The 26,591-nt window shown below is 35.5% G+C and overlaps 1 protein-coding gene across 1 annotated transcript; it reads left to right on the top strand.

Moving 5' to 3' along the window:
* The first annotated feature begins 824 nt into the window (after positions 1-824).
* Positions 825-26,591, top strand: LOC122002605 (tobamovirus multiplication protein 1-like). The gene is made up of 13 exons (XM_042557830.1): positions 825-1,155; positions 4,591-4,641; positions 8,189-8,222; positions 10,723-10,809; positions 10,923-10,974; positions 12,413-12,590; positions 12,750-12,845; positions 14,565-14,625; positions 24,016-24,080; positions 24,730-24,804; positions 24,889-24,970; positions 25,606-25,778; positions 26,203-26,591. The coding sequence occupies exons 1-13, from the start codon at positions 1,045-1,047 to the stop codon at positions 26,224-26,226; spliced, it is 1,089 nt and encodes a 362-aa protein (XP_042413764.1). The 5' UTR covers positions 825-1,044; the 3' UTR covers positions 26,227-26,591.

Genomic DNA, 26,591 nt, shown 5'->3' on the forward strand with positions numbered 1-26,591 from the left:
AATTATATGATTATTCCAAGTACACTTCCAATTATTCTTACTATTATTCATATTAATTCTATTTTTTGAGGTTTCCTGAAAAAAGAAGATAAGATTTTTAGTAACTTCTTTTAGTATTTTTTTTTCTCTCTTTGTATTTAGATATAGACATATTCATGTGATTATTATAGGAAACTTTACATTTAACAATTATTCTTTTTATTTTTTCCAAAATAGTCACAAAGATAAACTAAGATTGTTTTGCAGAATTGGAACATAACTAAAATAAGAAGTTTTTTGAATCATTTTTGGAAAAAGAATATCGAGTGAACAAACTTTTCCAAAATTAAGGATTTTTTTTTTTGTCCAAATAGTATTTTCTGGTAAATGTAATCACTATTTTTAATATAAATATTAGAGAAAGATTCATTATTTTTTATTTTTTTTTTAATTCAGTAAATTACATTTTAAAAATAAAAATAAGTACCTTTCCAACATTATTAATAGAGTGAATATTATTGAGGAAATTATAAAGGTAAAATAAATAAATATAATGGAAAAGTATTTTTTTTAAAATTTAAAAATGCTTAAGCGGTGAGCGAATCACTATGCGCACCGGCGTAGGACAGAATGCCGTCCATTCAAACAGCTGTTGGCCTGTGGGTCGAAAGGATCCACTTCTTTTTCCGGAGGAAGCACTTTCGTACTCTTTGTTTGGGACCCGAAAATATACCTTTGTTGCCACCGGAAGATTCTACATGGCCCAGTATGGCTACTGTTCCCTCCACTAACCTGCTAGGTTTGTTGGGCGGGTAAGTTTGAGAAGTTAAAATCGATGACGTTAATCCCGGACCGATTTGGCTATGAGCGCATCGGAGGGCAGCGGCTACGCTTCTCCATCCACCGTGTGTTGTAGCTCCGGTTAGTAGTTGGCTCGGCCTCCATCACTCTACGGCGATTGCGGTCTCTGATTCGTGGTTGCGATTTGTTGTCTGGGTGGGCGACATCGTCGAGGGAGCGAGTGGCCGTGACTCGTACTGGTTGGTTTCCGCGACAGGCAGCTCGATGAGGAGAGAGGGGGAGGCGGCGATGCGATGCCTGCCGAAAGAAGTCGCGGCGGCGGATGCGGTCCTGGCTGCCGTGGATGGGGCGGTTGCGGTCGTTGCGTTCCTGCAGGTTGGTATTGTTCCCCCTTTGAAATTGGCGATCTGTTTCTTTGTTGCTCGTGATTTGATTGAAGAGGTCGGTTAATCGCCAATGCCCGTTTGTTGATTCTAGATTTCTAGTTATTTGTTTTGTATGGATTGGATTCTTGGGTTTGTATGGGATTCTTGGCTTCCGTAATTGGTGCTCCTTTGAATCTTGCCAGGGCTGCTGAGAAATTCTGCAGCGTAGACAGAGGGAGTGTTCATATTGTTGGTTGAGCAATTGTGACACTATAAGACGAAATCCATGAAGATAAAATGAATGTTATCCTGTTTTGGCTTATATTTCTGAACCATTATAGGGCTTCCAAAACGTGGTAGATGATAACGTGTCGCTACTCTTGATCCTTGAGCAGCGCGTCATAGATCTATATTAGGACTTCCAACACTATGAAATTCACGAAGATAGATGAATGTTATCCAGATTTAGTTTGGGAACCATAGATGGTGGATGATGGATATGTTGCCACATTTAATCCTTGAAGAGCACATCATGGATCACAAATCACACTTTGATCTCTTCTTTACCTGTCTTGTATGGGTGATATAAACTTTGAAGAACACCATTGTGAACTAAGAACCATATTAGCTTTCGTGTCTGACTCTTGCCTCCAGGGCATAGCACAGACAATGAGTGCATGACATCTATAGCGTAATGGTCAGGGGTCGATTCTCAGGAATTGACGAAATATGATTTACCCCACTATGCGTCTAACGTATGTGTACCTGCATTTACCTTCCTCCATATTCGTGGGACCGGCATTAGGGGGGCCGTTAAGGTAGCGGATCTATCTATTTTTCGTATATGACTCTTTCAGTTTTGTACCTAAAAGATGGTTAGTTGTTTTTAGCACTTCAACATATATGGAATTATTTGTGTTTGGTAGGGTCTTGTAACTGCCCTTCTTTTTCCAAATGTATCCTCATTGTTACTCTTGCATGGTTTTTTCCTTGCACATGCATAATTACTGTTTATCTTTCCTGTTGCATTGCTTTCTCCCAATACTTGATCTGGTAATCAGTATTTCTTCATACATTTTGTAGAAGAGTTGTTTTTGGATAATATTGATGTGACTTGACGCTGGTTAATAGTGCTGGGTGAAGAGACCTGTCATCGACAACCAATTAGTCCTCTCAATGTGACTTCCTCTATTGCATATGTCTAGCTGACGTGATTTCTGTATCTTGCAGCATGTAAAAACTTGTGATTTCTTTTTTTCACCGTATGTGTCTAAAGTTGCTTCACTGTATTCACTGAGATTGAAAGTTCTTTAAATAAAATAATCATGTACGAGATGAGACAATAGAGTGATGTGTCTCAGGATTGGTTATGCTGGTTTGGTAAATGACTTTCTTAGAGAACATACATGGTCTGTCAATCTTAGTCCTTTTTTTAGTCAAACTCATTTAAGTTGTCAACTCTGAGTTTCAAAACCTATTTTTCGCATTAGAAGTCATTAAGATTATACTTGTTTAACATCCATGTATTTGTTTATGTAATATTTTCCAATCACATTTCTGAAACACAGAGCATATGGTTTTGTGATGTAAAACATCTTTTATTGTCTCTGATAATTCTCAGATGGAATATAATAAAAAAGAAATTTGGCCCATTTTCATTTTGCAGATTTTTATCATCTTCATAAAGAGACATTTATTCAATTGAATACCAAATTTGCCCTAAAAATAAGCAGAATAAATTAATAAACCAACATTCATCCCTTATCTGTGACTCACTGATGTCATATAGTTATCATCTACAGCACACAGCTTAACCACAAACCATGCGCGTTGCTCAATTCTTAGGAAATGGAAACTGCAAAAGGATTGCACAGCATTGATTATTATTCTTGTTGGTATTATGAAAATGATGATTAAGGGGCAATAGCTGATATGATAAAGGAGTAGGGAGGACAGATGATGCAATGCGTTGGATGCAGTTATTGGAGATTCAATGGATGCCATGTTTATATTGTGGTAGAAAGGTGCAGGAATCAATTGGTAGGGTAGGATATTGAGAAAAATGACTTAGAAGTTTGTTAAAGCCCAAAAGAGAGCCCAATCCAACCTAAAATTCCAATGCACTTACGTAGGAGATATCTTTGATAAAGGAATTTGAGAACCCTCATATTTAGGGTGCAGCACTGAAGAGGTGGAGATTTCATGTCAATTTCACTTTCACTCCTTTCAACATGCCTGCTCAGACCCAACATCATCTTTAGAGGCGAGGCCTAGTTCTAATACCATGTTAAAGCCCTAGAAAGAGGCCAGTCCAATTCAAAATGCCAAGATACTTAAGTGGAGTTCTATTTGTAGATAAGTATATTTTAGAAAACCCTCATTTTTAGGATGTTAGACAAAAGGGTGAAGTTTTCCTCTCCGTCTCACTTCCACTCCTTCTTGAGTTGCATGATGTCAAGGATTTTACCACTTGGACTTTCATATCAAGTTTTAGACCGATAGTTGCCCCTGTTAGTTTTATACTTAAAACTCCACATAATGCCCAGTAACCTATAGTTGCCCATGCCAGTTTCATACTTAAAAAACTCCATCTTCTGCTTTGGTGGCCAGTCCAATTCAAAATGCCAAGATACTTAAGTGGAGTTCTTTTTGTAGATAAGTATATATTAGAAAACCCTCATTTTTATGATGTTAGACAAAAGGGTGAAGTTTTCGTCTCCATCTCACTTCCACTCCTATTTGAGTTGCATGATGTCAAGGATTTTACCACTTGGGATTTCATATCAAGTTTTAGACCTATAGTCGCCCCTGTTAGTTTTATACTTAAAACTCCACATAATGCCCAGCAACCTATAGTTGCACATGCCAGTTTCATACTTAAAAACTCCATCTTCTGCTTTGGTATTGCTTACTAGAGTTCCCTGTTTCAGAGTTATTATTTTTCTCGGAATGGATACTGCCTTTTTGTCCTCCACTTGCTTCCCAAACTTGAGCTTACTTTACATGTAATCATATTTCTTGTATTTGAAAGTGATGATGCTCTGTACATTTAATTGATTTTGATACTGTGATCTACTATGTAATATGCCCAATTAACTATACTACTTTGTTTCTATTGTTTACTAGAAGAGAAACTACTGGAAAAATTTGAGCCAATTATGTTTATATGGTTCTTTGCCAATTATTTTTCGATCCATGAAACTGGATACAGAAGGTTTTTTCTCATCTTATAAGAGGTAACATGATATGTGTGGGTGCCTTTCTATTCATCCTTAATCTGGCCTTGCGATGACAGTATTTGCATATGCTTTGCCTTGTTTTTCTCAAATCATAGTGGTTATGTGATTATAAGTGATCTATGTGTTCACATCATTATTTGTTCTTGCTGTGTTTTTGTACACATACTTCCAGCTGTTTAGTTGATCAACTTCCAAATTGATTGCAGTTGTTTAGAATTCACTTGCGCAATCAGCAACTTGGCTGGACTCGCCAAAAGGTATGCAAAAAACTGCTGATATTGTACAGTTTGGATATTTACCTCACGTTATATTCTATTTGTTTGAGATACAAAAGCATTCACATTATCTCCAAGAAGCACCTCCTTAGTATTAGACTCTGTGACTTTCTTTTCATATCATCTGGCATTAAAATGCATCTCTTAATTAAAAGTGAATGTAATCTTAGTTTTAGCGTATCATCTTTAGAAGTTTATCCTCTTAGTGTTTGACACATTGTTTTTAAACATAGAGAGAGAACAACAGTTTACCGAAAATATATTAGCTAAAGTCTAGAATATACAGTACTAATGATCTGAGGCAACAATTTGGAATGAGAAAGGGTGTAACATCTACAATAAGAACAAAATGTCAAAGGGTAGAAGTGTTACAACTGCCCTAGGTCAAGAGGATTTATCCTGCCCAATCAGTTGCCCAATCAGCTCTGCATGCAGATTGAGCTGCTGTAGTTTAGGCTGTTTTGAAATCTAGAATAACAATTTTGTTTCCAAGAACTCCTATTGGACTGTAAGTGAAATAGGAGGCATTTTAACCAGCTCAGAGCCTACATTAAGTATCACAAAAGCTTGTCTACCAAGCTTGGCAACTGATCTATAGAAGATAAAGGTATAACTAAATGTTTCCCAACGACACGGATAGTCCAAAGCTGCAGATGATTAAGCAAAGAGTACAAGGCTTCTGATTTGACCTTTTTAGAATTGGGAGTGACAATTCGTGTTATGTTGGGTCAATCGTATCATAAATGGTAGTGCCAATATAAAATTATATGAAATAACACAAAATTAATTAATATATTTAAAAAAAATATTTTATAGTCTAATATTGATTAAAATCTCTAAACAATAAACTTGTATCACATAAAAAATTTAAAATTAATTTAAGCAAGTCAATTTGTGTCACTCATTTATATATTTGGGTCATATTGTACCATTTTCAGTGATGTCTATGCTAATTGTGTTCTAGTTGATCTGATCATGCCATATTGTTGAGTCATGCCTAATATTGTCGGCTCTACTTAGAACGAAAGATATAGTCATTTCTCCTCCAAATGTCATATATTTGTGCCTAAGCACATGTGTTGAGTACAATGGAGGTATTGCAGACCTCACACAACGCATGTAAGGAGAAGATCCCAATCATGCTTGGCAAAATTACATAGAAGAAAAGATGCTCTGAAGTTGTCATAATGATCCATGTCTACTAATCCTTTCTTTCTTAACATTGGTCTTGTATTTGGGTTGTCATGAGCCACCAACCAAGTCAAGATTTGAACTTCTCCAGTAGGGAAGGACTTCAAATGATCTTATAGAAACCATCCATACTTCCCCTATGAATGAAAATAGAATAAGCAGATTTGATAGCGAAGGAATTTGTTGTGCTTCACCTCCATCTATTAAGTTGTGGTACAGGTGAGTCTGAGATGTTACTAGCCCTTTAAAACATCCGATTAAGTGAACTTGCATTCAAAAGTGATTAAAAGATAGACCCAGATTAATACTGCAAAAACAAAGGTCTTTTATGAAAACATCCTCCCTAATGCTCTCGTATATCTCAGGAACGATGTGCCTTAATGTGTATTTTCCTACCCATCTACCATAGAAGGGCCCATTTCTAGTTTGTAGACCATCTGAACAATGCTAATGTCAACAAAAGTTTCTGATCTTAAGAAGGGTTTTCCATGCATGGGAACAAGTGCAATTAGGCTCCCTTGATCCCAAAAAGGTCTATGGAAATATAGATGTGTGACTATATATCCCCAAGGTGAACAATCTTGTGTCTGGAGCCACTACCATTTGCATAGGTTGGCTCGATTGTATTGCTCAAAATAATTCCTAGACTTCCAAGATGGAATGGTCTACACATGATCCTTTGAAGCAAGAAAGCAAACATTAGAAGCATATTGTTGTTGTTATTACCAAATTTTCTGATCCTATCAATCTGATGAATCATCCAAGAAGGAATCAAGTCAATTGAGGGATAGATGACTATCAATGTGAGTACCCTTTTTTACAAGCATTCTTCTCCCCGTTACCAATTCAAAAATCCTTTGCCAAGAGGTCAATTTAGCAGGAACTTTCCTAATAAACTTCCCCAGTATGCTTTGCTTGGCCGGTTTACACCAAACTAAAGGCCCGAATAGATAAGGGAGTGAGTGGGCAACCCAACATATTTGCCCAAAGAGAGCTTGTGTCATTGTCATTGCCCAGGTATGTGAATGAGGACATCCACAAATTCACTTGGAGCCCACTGATTGAGAAGAACGCTGAGAGCACAATTAGCAGCTTCTTGATAACAGAGGCTTTCCTTTTAAAAAAGTAGTGTTATCCAAAACCTGAACTACTTGGATATCCGGAGCATAGTAGTAGTTTTGAGCAACATCAGAGGAAAGACCCTCCTATTGTCCCCTTGTCAGAACATAATGAAGAACTTCAGTTCTAGGAATATTAATAAATAGGTGATTGTGGATTTCCTTGATGCACACCCCTATGTCACTTGAACCTATGGTTTAAAATCTTGTATTATGCTGAGCAACACGATCAAAATGTATCTTTCTGATAATTAGCCGAACTGTATACTATTCGGCACGAGAAATCTATCTTATGTCGTTGTGTCAAATCATCATCTCTCCTATCAAAGATGAGGAAAACCATCCCACTTCATCACCAGAGAGACAGAAACCTAATTGAAATTATCAAGCAACCTACTCAAATTCCAGTTTGATCATAACAGTCTAAACAAATCCTGCTTCCCTATTTTTTCACTGAGAACCTCATTGGTCCACATGCAACAGTCTACCTGTACTGCAGCCTTTGATTAAGGTGGCAAGGAAACTCTGCACTGCACTTCAATAGACCTCTTCTTTAATTAGTCTACCTACTATTTATTCCCATTGTCTGCATCAAGAATCTTTAGGTAACCCATAAACTGTAACTATGCAATGTAGTCATCTATAAGGGATTTATTCCCGTTGTCTACCTACTATTTATTCCCATTGTCTGCATCAAGAATCTTTAGGTAACCCATAAACTGTAACTATGCAATGTAGTCATCTATAAGGGATTTGATGATAGTCAGCTATGCTAGTGCTATTTCATGACTTGCATGCTCCTTATTCTCTGTCAAGCACTTTCATATAAGAAGATGTAGTATAAATTTCTCTTATTAATGGTTTTAGTTCTCATAGCAAGTCATTCTTCTAATTTTCTGCTTAAAAAATAAATATAACTGACAAAGTTTCTTGCATCATTTCTGATGAATGATTCTCTCTCACATATCATCCAAGGATGTCAAAAATATTCTTGCTCATGAGAACATATGTTTTCATTAATCCTCAAATATTGTGCATTCTAGTTAGTCCATATCAGACTAATTCTGTCTAGTTTTCTTGTCCCAGATTTTCTTTATTTAAATATCATAGTTCTACTGTCCTTGGCATCCATAAACAATCTCCTGCTTTTGTTTCTTGTGCCATGTGTTTTCTTCTATTATATGTGAATAATTTGCACTATTAAATATATTCTGTTGCAGATATTCCATCTCATGATTGGCTCTTCCAACATAGGTATGATGGATAATATAAAAATGTAGTCTTCTTACAAACAGAGTAATCTTGGATTTCACCATTATTTAGTCTAATATCATCTAATTCTTTATAAAAAACTGTATCTTGTTTGTTAGAAGTTTTGCAATGTTAAAAAGTTCTTCTAACAAGCATAACATCTGCTACTGTTAAATTTTCTGTTTATGCTTTTTTCAACCGAGACAGCAGTAGTTTTATGCTTGATATTTATTTAAGTATCTTTATTGTGTGTATGAATTTTTGCAGACCAGCATAAAATAACTCAACACCATTTCTCTTTCTTATAAACCCTAATAACATACAATTTGACATTTGTTTATTGCTGGAAAATCTGAATTTCTTTACAGTTTGCAATGACTGAACATGATTTCAGTAATGACTGCCATGAAATAACGTCACTAACTGCTAATGCTTTTTGTTATGCAGAGTGAGAATTATATACGAAACCAACGTACTATAAAGCTATAAGTTAGTCTCTTTATTTCTCTATAAGCTGTTTACGATTTATGATAAACAATCTGCCAGAAGAACCTGTTTTTTTGGATGTTTGTTAGTCACAAAAAAATCTGCTACATATTTGATAACATCATATATTAAGAGTACAAATAGTGTAAGAGAGTTCAAACACCAATGATGAAGGATTTTTCCTAACTGAATATGTGTGAATTCATCAGATATTTGATCAAAGTTTCCTAACTGAATATGTGTGACTTCATAAGATTTGACAGTCCTGGTTAAATTAGGTAAGTTATTCTTTAGCTTTTAATTTTTCCCTTGAATGCTAATCCACTGATAATTAATATGGTTAACTATCATCTTTAGCCTTTTGATATTGTTTTATATCCACTCTTAATCTTTTTCATTTGGGATTGAGAATGATATTGATGGTTTTGTTTGATGTACTAAAAGCATGGTATAAAATAACAAGCTGTGCCCGTCAACACTGACCAAATTTACTATTACGCTATTGGGCTTGTTCCCCTACTATATCTTTTCTATATTTAAATGAGTTTTCTTCTATTTTATCATTACTAACCAAGTCTTCCACTAACCAAATTTACTGTTATGCCATTGAGCTTGATCCCCTACCATATCCTTATCTATATTTAAATGTTTTCTCTTATTTTATCGTTACTTACCAAGTCTTCTTTGGTTTTCCTCTACTAATATGTATATTTATCATAGTTTTACATTGCCTAATTAGAACATTTATTGGATGCATATGCACATGTCTTTATCATCTTAAATGTGTCTCACGTAGTATTCCTTCAATATGTGCAACTCTATTATCCATCCTCATATCCCCGTATATCAACTTTAGCATTCTCATCTTTGCAAGTCTTATCTTTTACTTGTGCTTTCGCTTCATATACCAACATTCAACTTCATATAACATAGCAAGTCTAACAATCATTTTGCAAAACTTCCTTTTGAGTTTTAGAGGTACCTTACAATTATAAAGAACACTTGACGCCCTTTTCCATTTCAACCATTATGCTTGTATTTTATATAAAACATCTCTATCAATCCTCCATCCCTTTTCAAAAATAATCCTATATATTTAAAGCTCTCAATTACAACTCTCGTCAAAGTTGATCAATAGTTTATTATAATTACACAATGATGAATTGGTAAAGTTGATGAGTAGAGCGAGATGAAAGACTGAATTTGACATAATTAAACATATGAATATTACTAGACATAAAAATCTTGCTTAGAGTTTAGTGGCAGGACAAAATTTATGTAGCCGAGGAAAAACTAGTGGGGTTCATGCCTTGGTGTATGATATGCTGATCAATTGCTCTTATTAAATATTCACTAGTACATTGATTGGTAGAGTGTTTGTCTTTTTAAACAATTGGTGTTGGTAAAGTAGATTAGCTGACTACTTGACAGTTGATTTGCCCAAATCTGATACATGAATGCATGAAACACTTTTTCTTCTTAACACACTATCATCTACTTTGACACCATGATTAACCACTTATCCCAAAAATTTTAGGCGAGGGACCAATTATATATTCATATTCTTAACAGGTACGCCAACTTATGGGTTTGATGGTTTAAACGGCATATATCCAACACAATATGGATTTTTTTAGCAAAGAATAATTAGACCATTTGTCTTAAGATTTGAGCATGTAAATCATGCACTTGTTATGCAACTTAGCCGCAAACCATTTTCGTCCCTTGGTTATTACTTTTTATTTTATTTCCTTGCCACTTGCTAAATATCTGAGCTTGGGTTTCTTCTTGTGCCATCGTAAACTAGACATATCTTTCTGACATCTCCTAATCTTATATTTCACCACAATGTAAATTTCTTTCTTTCTTTTTTTCTATAAGTTCTGTGGTTTTTTGATGCCTTCCTAATTATTATTCTCTAGCCCATGTTAACCAATTGATTGTATCATCTTTTTTTTTAACTGTGCTACACTTCTGTTGTGACATATTTTGATGGCCTGTATTGATTTCATGTCAGGCTATGTAGCATACTTCATATCTGCCCTTGTTGCTACTTGCAAGGGATGGCAATGTTGGTCACATGGTTGTGGATTTGTTCTCATGGGTAAGCATGCATGCAAAGTTCAGTGATGTTTTCAGTTGCATATTGTACATGCTTATGTTCAGACATGACTATTCATTCAAGACACCTGCTAACTGCAAACACTTTTCTTGCAGTTGGCCCTCAAATTATCTTTTTTGCTGCATTTCTCCTGCTTATTTCTTTCTGGTAAGTAACTCCCATCACCAGTTATAACAATTAGATGCATAAATCCACACTCAGTTCTGTGCATCGGAGTTTCCCTCTTTGATTATTAAGATAAGTGAAAACTTTTCTTAATGTTGAGCTTTCAATGATGGCCAACATTTACATACTTGTTGCTCCCGTAGCATCAATAAAGAGTATTGATATCTCTTTGATTGGTAACAATTCGTTTGTTTTTCTGTATAGATGAACTTTTTATCATTTTTGTTGATTTGTACTGCATAATTTTTGTACGTTCTAGGTAATTGTCTAGGAATGCCAATTATGTTATTTTACTTGTCTGCAATGCATTTTATCCTCGTGTTCATTGTTGGATTTCTTTTTTCTTTTTGGATTTCACATGTTAGTGTTTACTTGTGGCTCTATCATTATCATGTAACAGATTCATGTTTTACACAAAGCTTAGCATGGAATCTGCAAACATCTTATTTCTCCATGAATCCTTTTCTCTGGCATCATGTTAACTAATGAACATTTCAGTTTGAGCCCTTTGGATTATCGCTATCTTGGTTTTCTACAAACAATAGCATTTGTTTCCATAATATAGCTTATATACGTTCTTAGTTTAGTGCCTTTTGCATTGAATATCCAGGCAAAAAAATGAGTTGAGCAGTAGGTTTATAACCATTTTTTACATTACAGAACTATGCCTTGATACATTAGAACATGAAAGCTTGTGTCATGCTTAAATAAGCAGGTTTAATTAGTTTGTCTTTATTTTATTTTTCATGTTTATCTGTCACATTGTACAACTTCTAGGTTAAAATTGTTGGATTACATTTGAATCAATTTGGATGAATGAAAAACACATTTGATATCTGATCATAATTTACAATTTGCTACTCAAGTTATTGTAGTAAATTCGGTTAAATTTAATTTTTTTGCATCAAACCCACCATAATCCATAATCAGGAGAATCTATACCACTCAGCTTTAACATAATTACTATAACAAAGCTAGCCCTTTGTTGTAATTTTATACATTTTCCTTTGTTCTGCAGCATTTAATATTGTAGCAAAGTAATATCAATATTATGTAAAGCCAATGTTGTATATTTGTTTGGTTTTCCGCTATATGTTTTATATCCTCTATATAAATAACCAATCTAAGTTCTTTTTTTATACTCTTCTTTATTTCTATAGCCTGATTAATGAATTTAGTTGTGCTTGAATTGCTTTGGGTTACATCAAAGTATTAAACTAGGATAATATTACAGAGATCCCCGTAGCAAAATGAAAACATAGTCTTAGCATTTTGTGGCGAGCCCACAATTTAGCTGCACAATGGAACATATAATGTTTACTAGAAGACTTGAGGCATAGAATCTGAAATTAATTATTACAATTTCTGCATGAAATAACATCTGAAATTTCATAATTTTGCTTATGCTTCTGGCATGTAGGGTCGACTTGTGTCATCAAGCAAGTGATGATGAAGAGGAAGATTATGAACGTGGTTACAGTGAAGCTTTGTTGGATAAGTCAATGGATAAACAAGGTCGGCCACATGTTGATGGGTGTAGGGTATTTTGCTTTCCTCGAGCCATTCAGGTTGGAAGCCGACAAAAGTTTGTAATCTTGGTAAGAATGTGTTTTTCAAGCATGTTGAAATGTGAATGCCTACGTGTATGTTGAATTTAAGTTTATAGATGAGTGAAAGTTGTCTACTTTTTTCTATTCTAACCATTCTGAATTGTGCCAGCATATACAAATAATCTATGCCCCATTTTTTTTTTGTAGGTGATTGCTCTCACATTTATATCTATGATTGTCTTTTCAATCTTGATATGGATTGGCGGAGGGAAAAATTCTATTGATTCTTCAATTGCAGCTCGGGTATGTTATTATCCTATCAGTCATTTTTTATAATTTGAGGAGCCAGATATTTCCTCAATTTGGATTCAATTGCTATCATCTTATGCAAAACACGTCAATATACATTATTTATTAATTTTAACACATTTTATCCTGTTGAAGACATGGGAATGGGTTGTTTTTAGGAATATTTTTGTCTATGAAAAAAGTTAAGGGGAGAGGGGGTTAGCCAAAATGATGGTAGCACTAAGTATCAGATCAACAATTCTAGATGTATCCAATCTTGACATGGCCAGCGGCCCAGCGCTGTCATGCATCCCAACAGCAGATGATTATGCATGTTGCTGATGAGTCCCTTACATTTTCTGCCTGGATTTGATATCCTGTCTTTTGTTGCTATAGGAGGTAGTAGTTGGCAAAGCTCATGGGTGGGAAATCTCAGCCAACCTCACTCATGGAGTGATGATTTTGTGATCACAAGCAAGATCACTCATGGGTGGAGTTTTGGATGCATCAACATCAGCACTTTGTTCTCTCATGTTCAAGATCATTTGTGGGTGCATTTCATGTAGCTTCGATCATGTGCGTTCATGCAGTGTAGGATCCTCATCATCTTTGCAAGAGCAAGTTATGCTCCCGTCCTTGTGTTCATATTTTCTCAATGTTGTTTCCACTTTATGCTCTGTCTTCTATGGATTACATTGTGCGCTGCCCAGGGCTAGTAGTCTTCTTTCATATTCATCTACAGCCGAGTAGAGCTCTCTCTCTCTTTAATATGCCATTTGATAGCAAGGTAACTGACAGCCTCATCCATATTAGGTCGGTTGCTTAAGTGCATTTTCATGTCTTATTTTGTAGTCTGTCTTATTGTGTTCTTGAGGGATCGTTTGCTCACTCCTGGAAGATCCACTATCTTAGGGAAGCTATCATAGATGTAACTTTTACGAGAAAACACAACATTCTCAAGCAACATGTTAGAATTGTAATGAGAAACAAGAGATAGAGATAAGCGTAGATACCGATGGGGGATCGTTGCCCTGAATATGTAGCAAAGAAGATATATGTCACACTTCCCTGAGCAATCAATTAGATCTAGGATAGAAAAGGTGATCATCTTAATTTTCATGATGCAGTCTAATTTGAAGAATGTATTGGCACCAAGTAATCATGTCGTATTTACTGGCTTGAACAAGATATTATATAGTGAGACAAAAGATTTGATCATCTTTCCTTTTCTGATTTAGAGAGAATTTTCCTGTCTTATATGGTAATATGATGCTTGTGAAAAGTGATAATGCACTCAAGAACCTGTCCTATGACACTAAAACCTCTGGCCTGGATTATCATTCATTTGAATTTATGATGGTCCAAGTAGACAACTTCTACTGTCATATGTCCCATAGGCAAATCGACACAATTTTCAGATGGTCTGCAGTGAGAAATATTTTTTTAATGACATCACAAGTACACATGCCAGGGTCTTTTTTATTGGTGATAAGTTACATCATATATGTTGCTCGGACAAAATTCAAGATTGGCATCGAAGTGAGATTTTAAACACTTAAACTAAGAATTATTGATGCTTATTTATCTTTATTATCTTAATTTCCATAATATAATTTAATATTATAGACCAGTTTAGGTATTGAATTTCCTGATGGTATGCATGTTTTCTACTTTGGCACTTCCATGTCTTTCTGAGAATATTGAATACTGTTGTTACATCCCTTTTTTTTGCAGGTTTATCTCTATACTTTTTCTGCAGCAATGCTCCTTTTAGGTGGTGCTTTGGCTAGCTATGGTGATTATCCTTTTTCTATGTTTATTTTTTATTATCATTTTAGTTAAATTTGGTTCTTTGATATCCCACTTAAGGAATCACATTAATTGTATGATTAGGCTACATACATTCATGATAATTTTAACCATGCAGTAATTAAGTTTGCACTTGTTTTTTCTGTTTTGCATTGAACATTGGAAAGGTTGAGATCCAAACTCTGGCGTTGGACAAATAGACATAAAAGGAGTTACCTAGAACTCCAAATTTCAATCGGAAAAATTTAAAAAACAAAGGACGACCTGGTGCATGAAAGCTCCCGTCAATGCGGGATATTGGGGAAGGGTTTATTGTACGTAACATCCTGCTTTGTAAGAGTTTGTTTCTGAGACTTGAACTCGTGATCAGAAAGATTAAATGCACATATTAAAAAAAAAATATGGCAACAAGAGTAATTAGAATGTTATTTGGCTAAAACATAAAACCGGTCAACTCTATTTTAAAAAATATTTTTTCCCATCGTAGAAAGGTTTGACAATTGCTTTATTTTTTCCTTATAAATTAATTTGATTAAAAAAATAAGTTTACCTCCAAATCCTGTCATCCTACACTTGAGGGCTTGTCGAGGCTATTCATGCCCTCACTACGTTAGGTCCAAGCTCATTGTGGTTGACATGTGGAGGCATATATGCTACAATATACCCACACACATACTACATGCAAACATACTACATGCAAGAGATAAGTATAGAGATTCTTTATAAGCCTTCTCGTCTCCCAACTACCCAAGTGGTACAAATTCATCCTACACTCGAGGGCCTAACTCGACTATTCATGCCCTCACTGTGTTAGGTCCAAGCTCATTGTGGCTGATATAGGTGTGGGGAAAAATACCAAAAATTCGGTATACCATACTTTCTGTACCAAAATATACTGAATTTATGGTATACTGAAACATTCAGTACGGTATAATATCGTATTGAAATTTTCGGTATTAGTATAGGATTTATATGGAAATTTTTGATATAATGTACCGATACTGAAATTTTATCTTAAACGGTATGATATTGATACCATATTAGAATTTCGGTATATTGAAAATTGGTATACCAAAATTCTAGTACGGAATCGATATGAAATTTTTTTATACTGAATTTTTCAGTACGGTAACGATATACGAGTTGGTGGTTTGGTATACTGACACCGAGTATAATATAGATTATTCTGGGGCGTAAAGTTACAGAGGGATTAAGAAGAATCAAGAGAGAAATAACGAAATAAGAAGTAGCTCAAGATAGGTTTTTAAAAAAAACCTTCTTGAGAAAATAAGAGGCAGGAAATAAAGAACAAAAGAGATGTAGCCGTAATGTGGCTTAAGCGAAACCAATTGATTCAATGTCAAAATAACTTGTCCCCAAACATCATCTAAGCATAGGTTTATATAGCTCTCAAAACCCTAAAAAAATAATCTAAACAAAAAAATAATCAACTAGACTTATTCCTTAATATTTAGGATAAATTAACTATCAAGACTCGGTTCCTAAGATTTAGTACAAAATTAAATATAAAAAATAAACTAAACTTAATTAGTGGATAACTACTTAAAAAAATCCCAATTTTGGATTCTCTCCTGCATCAGTTACGTTGCCTGGAGTTGAAGAGAACTCGTCCTCGAGTTTAGGGTGGGTGTATCCGGCTCCAGAGCACAATGACTTAGGTGTTTTACATTAAAAACATCAGAAGTTTTTAAATGGCTAGGAAGTCACAACCTGTAGGCATTGTCATTAATCTTTTCTAGTATCTCGCAAAATCCAATCTTTCGATCTTTGAGCTTGTTGTATTCACCAACAGAGAAACAATCACAAGTTAATACAACCCAAATTATATCACCAATGTCAAAAAGAACCTGAGGTCGATGACGATCTACCCTGATCTTGTATTCAGTATTGCTTTCTTGAATGTTTGCTTAACCTGCTCATGAATAACTCGAAGATGCTCGACCATCTCCTCAGCCTTGGGGTTAGTTTGTCCGGGACGCGAAATAGGGACTAAATCCAGTACCCCAGATGAGTTTCATCCATAAACAACTTCGAAAGGACTCAAACCGGTGGTCATGCTCTTTGATTTGTTGTATGCAAATTCTGCTTGTGGTAAAACTAGATCCCATTGCTTCGGTTTGGTTCCTGTGAGACATCTCAGAAGATTTCCTAAGCTCTGATTCACTACCTCGGTCTGACCATCCGTCTGAGGGTGATAGGCGCTGCTGAAGTTTTGCTTCGTCCCTAGCTTTTCCCATAGTCTTTCAAAATTGACTAACAAATTTAGTATCACGATCTGAAGTAATAATTCGAGAAATACCGTGTAAACGCATAATCTCTTTAAAGAAGAGGGTGACAATCTGAACAACATCTATGATTTTTTTGCACGCTACAAAGTGAGCCATCTTGGAAAATCGGTCCACCATAACTAGAATAGAATCAACATTGGTGAGGGTTCCCTTAGATTGCTGACATACAAAGCAATGGTCCACGAAATGAGATACGTTACTGGTTAGCTTGGTCCAATAGAAGTCGGAAGAGATGAGGGCTAATGTCTTGTCTCGGTCAAAGTGTCCTTCGTTATGCAATTCACTAATAATGTGCTCCCATAAGGAATAGTCTGGAATGCATAATCGTAGTCCCCGAAATAGATAACCATTGTGCAAAATAACGTCGTTGCGAAGTCCATTAGTTACCTCCTGAAATATCTTGCTAAAGGAGGGATCATCAACATACATATCTGAGAAAAATTCAAAGCCGGTAACCTTAATACTCACGGTAGTAAGTAGGGAAGATACTGCACAAGGGCTCATACTCTCACGAGTATAACCTTGTCTCAATAGTTCCACAACTTGTCGTTGTAGTTTTTCAGCATCCTTAGGGCTAACACGGTATGCCAGCCAGTTAGGTAAGATTGACCCCGGAACGAGGTCAATCTGGTGTTGACTGTCTCTCTTAGAGGAAAGTCTCGGAGGAAGGTCTTCAACCATCAAATTAGCAAAGTCGGATAGGAATTGTTGCACCTCAGCTGGTAGATCCAAGTCTAGGTCTATTTTATCGCTTTTGTAAGGAAGCAAAGTATAGACCATGTCTTCATGCTTCATCTTGTTCAAAAATTTGGACATAGAAAGTAGTGTAGAGTTATTAGTTACCAAATCTGAAGGGATTCCATCTCGTCCAGACTCCGAATAGAGTGCAACCACGTCAGAATACCACGAACTCATCATCTTCCTTGTAAGTAGCCTCGATCGTCCGTCTTCTAGATTCAAAAGGAAAGTTGGTAGCTTTATTTTCTTCTTGTAATAACTCCAAGGGGAACATAACCATGTTGGATAGTATGAGATGATTGTGTCACTGGATGCTCCTGCATCAAACACCCCAGGTTGAAAAGATCACGTCTTCGAGTTCAAAATAATGTCTTCAGCATCCATAGTCTCCCTTTTCTTCGCATTGTCTTCCGATACAGCACAAACTGCATCCTCAAATAAGACCAAAATCTCATGGTCATCACCATAGAGTACCTCGTCAACTTCATCATCAAATATCGGTTCACCTAGTGCTTCGATCTCGTGTTCGTCGTAAATTGGATCACCGAATAATTCGATCTTGTCGTCGTCTTCGCTGCCTCTTGCAATTGGATGATCGATAGAGTAGAACTGGTCGTACTCAATGTTGTCGAGGTCCGCATCCTCATGGTTGTCTCCGTCGCCGTGAGAAGGGGGGACGTAGAGGTACTGGGGAGTTGGTGTTCTCTCGAAGTTGTAGGTGGTGGGGTAGTTGAACCCGTATTTTTCGAAACCAAACTTGTGCTTGGACAACTCTTCTCGATTGGAAATTAGAGATTTTTCAAAAGGGGAATAAAGGAACTTACGATATTTACGTTCTCGTATCGCTAGACGTTGAGATAACTTTGTGACGACCACAATGTGAGACTTCCTCAACCAGAACTTGCCTTTCACGATCATGACCACGTCCACGACGACCCTCCATTGCATCTTAATGAGCTTTGATATCAACTGACGCCGGGCAGAATATAGATTATTCTGGGGGCGTGAAGTTACATGGATTAGGAAGAATCAAGAGAGAAATAACGAAATAAAAAGTATCTCAAGATATGTTTTAAAAAAAAAACTTCTTGAGAAAATAAAAGCGGGAAATAAAGAACAAAATAGATGTAGTCGTAACGTGGTTTAAGCGAAATCAATTGATTCAATATCAAAATAACTTGTCCCTAAACATCATCTAAGCATAGGTTTATATAGTTCTCAAAACCCTAAAAAAAATCTAAACAAAAAATAAACCAACTAGATTTATTCCCTAAGATTTAGGATAAATTAACTATCAAGACTCGATTCTTAAGATTTAGGACAAAATTAAATATAAAAAATAAACTAAACTTAATTAACGGATAACTACTTAAAAAAATCTCAATTTTGGATTCTCTCCTGCATCATATATCTTACCGAACCACCCGTAGGCTGACATGTGCATGCATATATGGTATAGCAAACTCACACATATGTAAGAGATAAATATAGAGATTCCTTATAAGCCTCCTCATATCTCAACTACCCAAAGTGGCACTATAGTAGTTAAAGAGACCAAGAGAAGCACAAAAGAATTAGTTGAAACCCCATCAGAAAAACAAATAAAGGTACATCTTACCACTGTATGAAGACAGCTTCCATTTATTGGACAGAACAATTATAAATACACAGATTTCCCTCTCAAACAAGAAATCCAATCATTCAACCATACTTTTTCCAAATGTTATTTACCATAAATAGAATATAAATGTGTGCTTGTACTTGCACATGCTACTGTCACTTAGAACTTTACCATAAATGAAGCTGTTGGATGATATGGAATTCACCTAATGAGAAATAGGCCCAAATTCACAAAACATGTGTACAGACCTATTTGCTCCTTTGAGTGCTGAGCTGAACCTCTTCACTATGAGTAGCCCATTCAATGTTTTATCAATTCGGTATAAGTAGTTTTGTTTTCTTAGTTCTTCAGAGTTCTTAAGATAGTTCCTTAAGGGACTTTCCTAGTTTTAATCACCTATCAAGTCTACTAATAAATTTGTTGTTATCACTAATATAAAATTACACAAAAATAAAGCAATAGGCAATTAAGAGCATCATTAAAGGACGACGACAACAACAACCAATCCTTATCCCACTAGGTGGGGTCGGCTATATAGATCCTTTTACGCCATTGAGCTCTATCTCCTACTATATCATCATCTATGCTTAAATAAATTTATCTTGTTTTATTGTTGCTAACTAAATCTTTTTGGTCTTTTTCGTTTGATATGTGTGTTTGTCATAATTTCACATTGCCTAACTGGAGCATTTATTGGTCGTCTAAATACATGCCCGTACCATCTTAAATGTGTCTCTCGGAGTTTTTCCTCAATAGATGCAACTCCGACTTTCTTTCTAATGCTCTCATTTCTTATTAAAGGACAAACAAATATAAAAAAAAAGTCATCAAAGGTAAGGGTTTAGAGTAGTTATAAAAAATAAACCTTCCCACATGGATCACCCGTGTTGCAGAACAAGCGGAGATTGAGGGTTGGGTGGTTTGCGAAGTAGAAATTTGGAATGAAGTGATAATGGGATTGTAGAAACTTAGGTATCACATCGTAGGTTGATTGTATAAAGAAACGTAGAAACTTAGGTATTACATCTAAGGGTTCCTAGGCATCACACCATAGGGAGATTGTATCACACAACCAAAGAGAACTCTCAAAACTTTGATATCTATTCCATATTCCAGCATTACAACAGTAGACATATTTATACTAGGACTCACAAAGGACTCAAGCAACATAAATACTAGTAGATAAAATCATTGAAAACACAAAGGACTCATATCCACACATAGGAAACTTAAAATGCTCACACATAGGAAACTTAAAAGACTCATAAATATGCTACAATTGTCTAAGCATGGGAAATTAAAGCATATTGGAATTGTTAGTCATTTAATGCTGACTTTTGACTTCAACCCTTAGAAATTGATGAATTTTATATCATTTCCCAAGTAGGTTTATCATCTTCCAAGACATGCCAAATTAATAATGCAGTTTTAGAATCTTTATTTTTGTGCTTATAGACTTTTAATGGAGTTTGCGACTTGTCTCCATCAACTCTCCCCAGGTGAGAAAACTCGTCTTTGGTGAGTTAAAAGTGTGGAATCTTTCTTGAATCACGTTGTTTGCTTGAGGTGTTTTTCCTTGCACTCCTTGAACTTGATCACCTTTAGATTGAGAAATCATGGTTTCAACATCATTTAGATGAATTTGCATACCATCAAGTTGCTCCATCATGCTAATAAGTATCTCATCACGTTGATTATCAGTTAACTTTCCTCTAAAGCTCCTCTCGGATCTTGTAGACATATTAAAGCCCTAAAACTCTGATACCAAATGATGCAGCACAAGCGGAGATTGAGTGTTGGGTGGTTTGGGAAGTAGAAATTTGGCATGAAGTGGTAAAGAGATTGTAGAAACTTAGGTATCACACTTAAGGATTCCTAGGCATCACAACCTATTGTTGATTGTATAAAGAAATGTAGAAACTTAGGTATCACATCTAAGGGTTCCTAGGCATCACACCACAGGGAGATTGTATCACAAAATCAAAGAGAACTCTCAAAACATTGGTATCTATTCCATATTCTAGCATTACAACAACAAACTCACAAAGAACTCAAGCAACATAAATGCTAGTAGATAGAATCATTGAAAACACAAAGGACTCATAAAGACACATTGGAAACTTAAAAGACTCATAAATATGCTATAATTTTCCAAACATGGGAAATTAAAGCATATTGAAATTGTTGGTCATATAATGCTGACTTTTGACTTGAACCCCTAGGAATTGATGAATTTTATATCATTTCCCAAGACATGCCAAATTAATAGTGGAGGTTTAGAATCGTTATTTTTGCACTTATAGACTTTTAACGGAATTTGCCACTTGTCTCCATCAGTGTGTGTGTAGGCATATAACATAAAACACATTTAAAGAAATAATAAATCAACTTCCATTCTCCTTTAATAGTCTCCAACTCCAACTGATTTATCTTTAATCATTTCATCATACAAGATCTTTATTTCATCGTACAAGATCTTAGTTCAATTTTCCCTCTTTTAGAGCAACATATTCAATTAATCTTGTAGTTACATTTCATTGATTTAATCATGCACAAGGAAAATACTAAATTGAATCAAGCAAGAAACACCCTATTGAAATGAGGATTGAGACTACATTGACTCACCCTAAGCAAACTCTAGATCTCAATTGGTGGATCTACAAGGATATGCTACAGGGAAACACATATTATACGCTTGAAAAATGTAACATTAGGCATTAGCAATTGAATGATAAATAGGCTGTGAACTATTAAACATATTGGCTAATATGTCACATAGTAAAACATTCTCTTACTTGGTGGAAATAATTTGTAAGCCCTAACCAACATTACGAAAGAGGTGCCATGGCTTTGCAAAAAGAGAATAATATGATACACTGGACTCAGAGGACATAGGTTTTGAAGGGCGCACAACTGCATGTGGGAGGAAATGCCCTCACAAGAATTGGTTCAGAGGACCCTTAGATGATCAAGGCCTAGGAAGACATCCACAATGACGTTGTTGGCCAGAGACGATAAAGAATGAAAGTCGAGGGTTGATGCCCAAACAAGCTTCTTGCTGAAGCTCATTGCCACAAGTAGTTAGGCATGGAGTATCAAGAAACTGAAAGCGAAAGAGAGATACTTGGTATTATCTAATTCTTGTAGAGTTGTAGGACTTGTTCGAGAGTGACCAGGGACGATGGAGCGAAGGAGGCTACGCAAGGAAGAAGGCAGATTCTCCTTTGGTGGCTGTGGAAACGAGGGAGGTTCAACAACAACAACAACAACACGATGGTGATGAGAGCTTGCATGTGCAGTGGTGTATGTGAATAGAGAAGGAGAGCAATGACTACAACAACACTACATGAGACGACATCACAACAGTGATGATAGTGGAGATGTTGCATACAAACGAGGAGAGGGATCGAAATAGGTTTTTTTTTTAATTACATGGTGCTATAAAATAATTATTTTTTACAAAAAATATCCATCATTTAGTAGATTATACAAATTGTTTTTTTAAATGTTTTAAATAATATAACAGTGGGAGACTAATATGGATTAACCATTATTTGGATGATAGTTAGAATATCTTTACATTTGTTTGCTTTTGCAGATGTTTGATGGAAAACATTGATTAAAAGTGTCTTTTTAGATGCATAGTGATGGATTGATTAGGGCAATTCTATTGAGGCATTAGAACACCGTTGGAATGTATGTTTCATCCGTTGTGTTGCTTTTGAAATTCCTTTGGATCTGTCATTGTTTCCTTTCTTGACATTGTAATTTGAACTAATTTGGATGATTTCCTGAAAGAGCACATTACATACGACAAAATTATCTTAAAGAAACATAGAAGTTTCATTATTTGTCATGGATGATAAATTAATGGATTGGCATGAAAAGATAGAGATGAAAATGAAGTTGTGAAAAATTTTTCCACCTAAGTTTTCAATCATTCATTAAAAGGGCAGCCCGGTGCACGAAGCTCTTGCCAGTGCAGGATCCCGGTGAAGGATCAGACCACATTGGGTCTATTGTAGGTAGCCTTACCCTAATTGCAAAAGGTTATTTTTGCGACTCAAACACGTTGCCATAAAGTCACACAGTAATACCATTGCGCCAAGGATCCCTTTTATTGTAACAGGTATTGTTGCACATTCAATTTTATCTATGGGCACATGACATGCCAATAAGAAATTCTAGCGAATCTCGATTGTGACATTTTGTTTGTTTGGTTTTGCCATTATGTGCGCATAGGCTTTGACATTTTTTCTAGATTAGCATGTCCTTAAGAAGTTTTTTTTTTTACTTTTCCTGTTGACTTGAAGGGGAGCATTAGCACAACGGTAAAATTGTTGCCAAGGGTAAAGTTGTTGCTTTGTGACCTAAAAGTCAAGGGTTCGAATCCTGAAAATAGCCTCTTGCAAAAAACAGAATAAGTTTGCGTACAATGAATACTTCCCCAGGACCTCGTATGGCCGGAGCTTCGTACACCGGGCGCGGCTTGTTCATATAGATGATGATATAATAGGGGATAGAGTCAAATGGTGTAGTAGGATCCATGTAACCGACCCCTCTTGTAGAGGGATAAGACTTGATTGTTGTTGTTACTATTGTTGTTATTGGCTTGTTCAATTGATGCGGATAAGCATTGAATCATTAATTTTGGAAGGCACATCTTCATGTCATAGTTTCATGATATTTTTGTTTCTCAATCATTTAGGGACTCTGTTGTTTTCAAAAATGAGCAAAGTACGTTCTGAAATGGCATCTACTGAAATGTGGAAGGTAAGTAAAAATATCAACTACTACTTAGTTCTGCACATTTGCTTGGTCTATCATACTGTCTAACGAGCAAAGAGGTACATATAGGTTTCAAAAATTGGAAGTGTGAGTACAGGTATTGAGAAAGAGAAAATTGCAATTTTTAAAGCCTAAAGCTTGTCGTTTATTATTGGAACAAAAACTGTTGTTAGTTCATCTTTTTGCCTTCTTCAAATTAGGATACATTAATGATATAAAAATTGATTAATTCCTAAAATGTGTTTGTGATAATTTTACACTTTTGTAGAATTTTTCTGGTATGTTGATTTTTTCCATATTTTATTTTATTCTAGTGACTGGTTATGACTCCAACGATATAATATGCCTATATAGCTGTTATCAACAATATTTTATGTATTGTCCTTTTCCCAGATTCTGTTCTGGTGACAATGAGAACAGTTAGGCAATCGTATTTTCAGAATGTCTAAATGCACAAATTTCAAACAGTGACTTGTGAACTATGCATTAAATTATGAACTTTTAACTGAATGAATTTTCTTGCCCATCCATTTGATCAAATGAGCTTTAATAGTTGCTTATCTTTTCTACCTGTAAAATGGCATTTCGCTTCAATCTCACTCAAAGCTTACTATATACTTGATAATTTATGCAGGTTGCAAGTTTGGCAGCTGTCAGTGTTCTATCTTTCACATCATCTGCTGTTCTAGCCCTTTCTACTACTGTACCAGTATGTTATTGATACTTGCTAAGTTTTTCTATTAAGTGCAACTGACATCCATTTCACACTAGCATTTTACATATTTCTTTGCAGTTGGAGATGCTTTCGCATTGGCCTTCACAACATTCAGAGAACTTAATCAGTTCAATTTTTATTTTTCTCTACTATTTTATAGGTATGCACCTTTCGGATGAAAAGTAGAAATGAAACATAATAAAATTAACAGAAACATATGCATGTGGACCCATGCTTATCTGCTTTATCGCATATCTTTATTAAAGTCAAATGGATATTTGTGATAGGCCTTCTTTGTTAATGTTTGTGTACCACACAGGTTTTTTTTTGGGTTGCTAACAATTCCTTGGTCAGTAGTGAGATTTACTATATGACGTCTTACCAGACTTTGGGTGTGTGCTCATGATTTTGCTTACCAACTCAGATTTAGGGTTTACATTATCAAACATTAATCAATAATACATTATATGAGCACCCCACACCAGTTTAAACATGAATTGCAAAATCAGATCCTGCAAGTGACACAACGCAAAATATGACTTGGGAAAATGGAACGTTGACACTACTTGTCCTTTTTGTCAAATAAATTATTCTTTTTTTTTTTTTACTTCATAGTTCATTTGATTGGTATTTAGAAAGATTAACTAATTTTAGATCATATATATATATATGTGTGTATATATATATATATTTTAAAAAATAATGCAACATAATCACGAAGCGACATGAACTGTCCGGTCCCATTTGCATCCTTATTTATCTTCATTGCAAATGATATTATAAAATTTCTTACAGGTTCATCAGTGCCCTCAGGCTTTGTCTTATTGGTCATGAGAGATATGCCGCCTCCACATGTAGCTTATGCTCATAGACCATCGCAGTCTACTGTTGTAACTTTCATAAGAGAGCGAGATTCAGCTTCTCAAAATCCACAATGGAGGAATACTGTAACATCTTCACAGAATAAGGTGAGACCAGAATTTATGGACCTTTTCTTTTCTTTTTACTGCATTGATGCAAAATTCCTTTGAATTTCTGAACTTCCTCTTCTTCAGTAATTATATAATCACACTACTTATCAATCTCTTCAACAAGTCCAAGCTAATCCTCTAGATATTGGAAGCTGATTTATTTGCTGCATGGTATGATGACGCCCCTGTTTGATCGTTCACTGTTAGACTTTCAGTTACAGCAATAGATGCATTTTTTTTCTCTCTCCTTGCATAGAAAGGATAAGATTCATGTAATTAATAATGACAATTTATTTTCTTTTTCCCTTGAAACTCTACTCCTATGTTATTTGAAACTCCAACAAAACTCTTAACCTCTCTTGATGTTTGTGGCCAGCGATTCTTAGGATTTGTTTACAGCCTCTGCGCTTTGTCATTGCAGTGTCTTAAAGCAAGTCCCATATAAGATGTTCACTCCCATACTCGATTTATTAGAAACAGTGGAGGATTCCTTTCACCAGTCACCATCCTCGGAGACAAAGCGACAAAGGTGGCTTCCAACACTTGACCATTCATACAAACTGATCTTCTGCTCGCTTCAATGAAATGGGAAACCCATTTAGATCTCCAACTCCATGGCAAATTGGGTGAGATGGTATGATCAGCTTCATTAGATTTGTACATAAATAAAGGTCAATCCAGTTTTTGCAATTAGTGCTAATCCCCTGTTGCTAGGATCGATTTTTTTTTTTTGGTCCTGTTTTTTTTGTTAAAAAAAATACACAATGTTTCACTTCGATCCAATTACTTTAGTGCTTTGGTCTTTTTCTA

The sequence above is a fragment of the Zingiber officinale genome, chromosome 7A (genome assembly GCF_018446385.1).
Source record: "Zingiber officinale cultivar Zhangliang chromosome 7A, Zo_v1.1, whole genome shotgun sequence".
Lineage (NCBI taxonomy): Eukaryota > Viridiplantae > Streptophyta > Magnoliopsida > Zingiberales > Zingiberaceae > Zingiber > Zingiber officinale.

Coding starts and splice junctions, on each gene's coding strand:
- LOC122002605 (XM_042557830.1), top strand. CDS start 1,045: ATGAGGAGAGAGGGGGAGGCGGCGATGCGATGCCTGCCGAAAGAAGTC. Junction 4,642..8,188: donor TTGGCTGGACTCGCCAAAAG/GTATGCAAAAAA, acceptor ATTCTGTTGCAG/ATATTCCATCTCATGATTGG. Junction 12,591..12,749: donor GACAAAAGTTTGTAATCTTG/GTAAGAATGTGT, acceptor TTTTTTTTGTAG/GTGATTGCTCTCACATTTAT.